Source organism: Clytia hemisphaerica, unplaced genomic scaffold (genome assembly GCF_902728285.1).
Source record: "Clytia hemisphaerica strain Z4C2 unplaced genomic scaffold, Clytia hemisphaerica genome assembly, whole genome shotgun sequence".
In the NCBI taxonomy this organism is placed as follows: domain Eukaryota; kingdom Metazoa; phylum Cnidaria; class Hydrozoa; order Leptothecata; family Clytiidae; genus Clytia; species Clytia hemisphaerica.
Genome location: NW_027104310.1, coordinates 236,121 through 240,652, shown reverse-complemented (window position 1 = coordinate 240,652; position 4,532 = coordinate 236,121). Strand labels below are relative to the sequence as shown.

General features: G+C 35.4%; 1 protein-coding gene across 1 annotated transcript; it reads left to right on the top strand.

Annotated features, from left to right (window-relative positions):
• The first annotated feature begins 425 nt into the window (after positions 1–425).
• On the top strand, positions 426–1,553 carry LOC136817526 (uncharacterized). Its single transcript, XM_067073853.1, has one exon. It carries the CDS (start codon positions 426–428, stop codon positions 1,551–1,553), a length of 1,128 nt encoding a protein of 375 aa, XP_066929954.1.
• Positions 1,554–4,532: the final 2,979 nt, after the last annotated feature.

Below are 4,532 nucleotides of genomic sequence, written 5' to 3'. Positions count from 1 at the left end.
TTGATAAAAAGGGCGTGGCCTCAATGCTAATTAGGGAAATTCCCTTTTTTAGGATTCAAAACACAAAAATTGCAAAGTTTGGCAAAATTTGGCTAGTTCTCAGTCCCCTCGTTTTATTTTGATCAATTTCTAAACACCTGATCTTATGACCGGACATGTCAATGATTAATCGTGGACAAAATTTATTGACAAAAAGGGCGTGGTCTCGATGCTAATTAGGGAAATTCCCTTATTTAGGACTCAAAACACGAAAATTGCAAAGTTTGGCAAAGTTTGGCTAGTTCTCAGTCCCCTCGTTGTATTTGGATCAATTTCTAAACACCTGATCTTATGACCGGACATGTCGATGATTAATCGTGGACAAATTTTATTGTGGAGATATCGAACGTTGTCCTGGACCTTATAATGGTTTGATCGAAGATACTATGAGGTTTTGCAACACCAAAGGGTTGAAAATCTTTAACCTTAACATTCGTGGATTACAAGGGAGTTTTGACGAACTTAAAAATCTCTTACTCACAACAAAAATCGATATATTTGCACTGAACGAAATTTTTGTAAACACAGACGAGGACGAAAATGACAACACACAAAACGAGACTTTTTTCTCATCATACAAATCTGATACAAAAACTTTCGATATTCAGGGGTATGACTTCATTTATAAAACACGAGATAAAGGCACCGGAGGAGGAGTTGGAGTTTATATAAAATCGAATTTAAACTATGACATCAGGAAAGATCTTGAACACTCTGAAATTGAAAGTATTTGTATTGAAATCAAACCAAATAAAAGCAGATCTTGGCTTTTCAATACCATTTATCGACCCCCGGATTCTTCAAAATATCTGTCAAAAAACTTTCAACAACTTTTGACAAATATCATCGATTCTATGTACAATGAGAAAAAAGAAACAATTATCATGGGAGATATTAACGTCAATTATCTCTCTAAAGATGATCATAAAGTGTTAAAGGAACTGTTTTTATTAAATGGCTATAATCAATTAATCAAAGAGGCAACTAGAATAACTGAAACAACAGCTACTTTGATCGATGTTATTTTAACAACTAACGCATCAAACATCTCGTACTCCCAAGTTATTAATTGTAGTATGAGTGATCATGATATTGTTGCTTGCTGTCGAAAATTGAACCATTTTAAATATGAACCAGAAACTATTAAGTGCAGAGATTTTTCAAAATACAATGTTGACACAATCAATAATGAACTGTTAAATGTTGATTGGAATGTCGTTTACAGCACTACATGTCCTGTCAATGCACTCACCCACCTTTTATCGATTCTCAAAGAAACACTTAACAACCATGCACCTATCATCACTAAACGCATCAAAGGAAAACCATCACCTTGGATGACAGAGGACCTCAAAAAACAAATGAATACTCGCGACCAGCTAAACCGACGTGCTAAAAAGTCTCGAAACAACTATGATTGGCAAAGTTATCGTCGAAAAAAGAACTTTGTTAAAAATGAAATCATACGAGCCAAAAGAAATCACTTTAAAAAACGAACTGAAGGAGAATGCTAATACCCAGACCGCTTTTGGAAAATCGTTAAGAAAATTTTTCCTGTCAATAACAAATCGAACGTTATTACGAAAAGTTTTAATCTCTCTGATGGTAAAACAACGACTGACGAAGACACGATATCTGACGGATTCTGCAAGTTTTATTCTTCAATCGCGAAAAACTTAAAGGAAAAGTCTTTCTTTGAAAAACTTTCTGTGGAGCTATCAACACCCAATAGATCTCCACATTACCAAATTCAAACTTTCAAGAGTTTCTGATATTCAAGTACTCAAACCTTAAAAACTTGAAACGGAAATGGGCTACTGGGTTAGATGATTTACCTGATTTTACCTCAAAGATATTGCTTATGTCATCGCAAAACCGTTAACCCACACCATCAACAACTCTATATCAACTGGTATTGTACCAAATGAGCTAAAATCGGCTCGGATTACACCGATTTTCAAATCAGGGAATAATCGTCAGTTTGAAAATTACCCCCTCAGTATACTTCCAGTTATTTCAAGACTACGAAAATGCATTCACGCCAGTTGAGAATTATCTAGAATCCAATCATCTCCTTGCTCCGAATCATACGGATATCGAAGTAAAGATCAACTGAATTGCAACGGCTTACTTCTGTGATAGCATTCGACGTGAGATGGACAATGGAAAGTTGACTGGTGCAATCTTTGTCGATCTCAGCAAGGCCTTCGACACCATAGGTCATTCGACAATCATCGATAAATTGTCGAGCTTCGGAATTAACGGATTAGCAAAGGACTGGATCTCAAGTTACCTCTTCGGACGACATCAACGTGTGCGCTACAATGGATCATTATCACCTCCATCTCAGATCTTCTGTGGCGTACCTCAAGGATCCATCCTGGGACCTCTGCTGTTTTTGTTAATCTTCAACGACTCAACAAAATCCATAACCACCTGTAAAATGATGATGTATGCAGACGACACTGTAATTTTCTATTCAGATAAGAATATCGCCCGAATCCACGAGAACCGCAAAGTGACTTTAATAGTTTTGTTCACTGTTAGAACACAATGAACTTATCTCACACAAAAATGGTAAAACTGAAACGATGCTTTTCGGTACCGGGAAAAGGATCAGCATGACAGAAGATACTTCTCTTTCAATAAAACATAAAGAGAATATTATCAATCAAACCAACAGTTACAAATACCTTGGTCTCTCACTATCAAACACACTCTGTATGTCACAACACATCACCTCGTCAATCAAGGTAGCATCATCAAGACTAAACCTTTTGAAGAAAATGAGAGCATTCATGCATACAGAAACTGCCATAGTCATCTATCGATCCATGATCCTACCATTCTTGACCAATTGCAACTTTGCAACATATGGTGCCACACCCAACTATTTGAAAGAAAGGACTGTTTCACTTGAGAATCGTGCTGCAAGAATAATTGGGGAGAAAGTAAACAGCACTGATAAGATCAAAATTAAGCGAATGTGTTGTTTTGTTCATCAATGTGTATATGGTAATGTTGGTGAGCCCTTTCAAAAATACTTTGAACTGAAGAAAAAGCAAACTGCTAGAAATTTATCTACAGTGAATGTTGCAAGATTCAAAATTAGAATCTGCTCGATATTCTTTCTATGTTCAAGGGGCCTTGGCTTTTAACAAATTACCAAAGAACTTTCAAATTGAGAAAGACGAATCAAAATTTAGATCATTTTTGAAAAAATATTAATAATTTTATTGTGCACCTGACACCTACTTTTAGATTTTTGCTACAAGCATACTGTACGTTTTTAGTTTCTAGCTTTACTACTTTAGTCTCTTCTCTCAGCGTCTTTCCGCCTTCTAGTCTCTTGTGGCGTTTTAGCATTAGATTTTACCACCACTTCTCCGAGTCTTGTATTTTACAGAATGTCCCATAAAATTTCATTCAAACAATAGTTCTTAATCTATTGTTTCTCGTGAACTTTATGAGGCACGCTGTAGAATTCTTTTATTCTAAATCTTTTAAAATTATTTTAAAATGAATGTTTTTTATAGTATTTTTAATATTTATTTTATATTTATATATAGTTAGTTATATTTCATATTTACAGGACCCGTTGGAAAACAGTATATTTATATAACTGAGGTGTATATCCTGTATAAATATTCGTAATAATAATAATAATAATAATAATAATAATAATAATATTGACAAAAAGGGCGTGGTCTCGATGCTAATCAGGGAAATTCCCCTATTTAGGACTCAAAACACGAAAATTGCAAAGTTTGGCTAGTTCTCAGTCCCCTCGTTTTATTTGGATCAATTTCTAAACACCTGATCTTATGACCTGACATGTCGATGATTAATCGTGGACAAAATTTATTGATAAAAAGGGCGTGGCCTCGACGCTAATTAGGGAAATTCCCTTTTTTAGGATTCAAAACACAAAAATTGCAAAGTTTGGCAAAGTTTGGCTAGTTCTCAGTCCCCTCGTTGTATTTGGATCAATTTCTAAACACCTGATCTTATGACCGGACATGTCGATGATTAATCGTGGACAAAATTTATTGACAAAAAGGGCGTGGCCTCGATGCTAATTAGGGAAATTCCCTTATTTAGGATTCAAAACACAAAAATTGCAAAGTTTGGCAAAGTTTGGCTAGTTCTCAGTCCCCTCGTTGTATTTGGATCAATTTTTAAACACCTGATCTTATGACCGGACATGTCAATGATTAATCGTGGACAAATTTTATTGACAAAAAGGGCGTGGTCTCGATGCTAATTAGGGAAATTCCCCTATTTAGGACTCAAAACACGAAAATTGCAAAGTTTGGCTAGTTCTCAGTCCCCTCGTTGAGTTTGGATCAATTTCTAAACACCTGATCTTATGACCGGACATGTCAATGATTAATTGTGGACAAAATTTATTGACAAAAAGGGCGTGGCCTCGATGCTAATTAGGGAAATTCCTTTTTTTAGGATTCAAAACACAAAAATTGCAAAGTTTGGCA

Bases quoted from the DNA above. Each gene is read 5' to 3' on its own strand.
- LOC136817526 (XM_067073853.1), top strand. From the start codon at position 426: ATGAGGTTTTGCAACACCAAAGGGTTGAAAATCTTTAACCTTAACATT.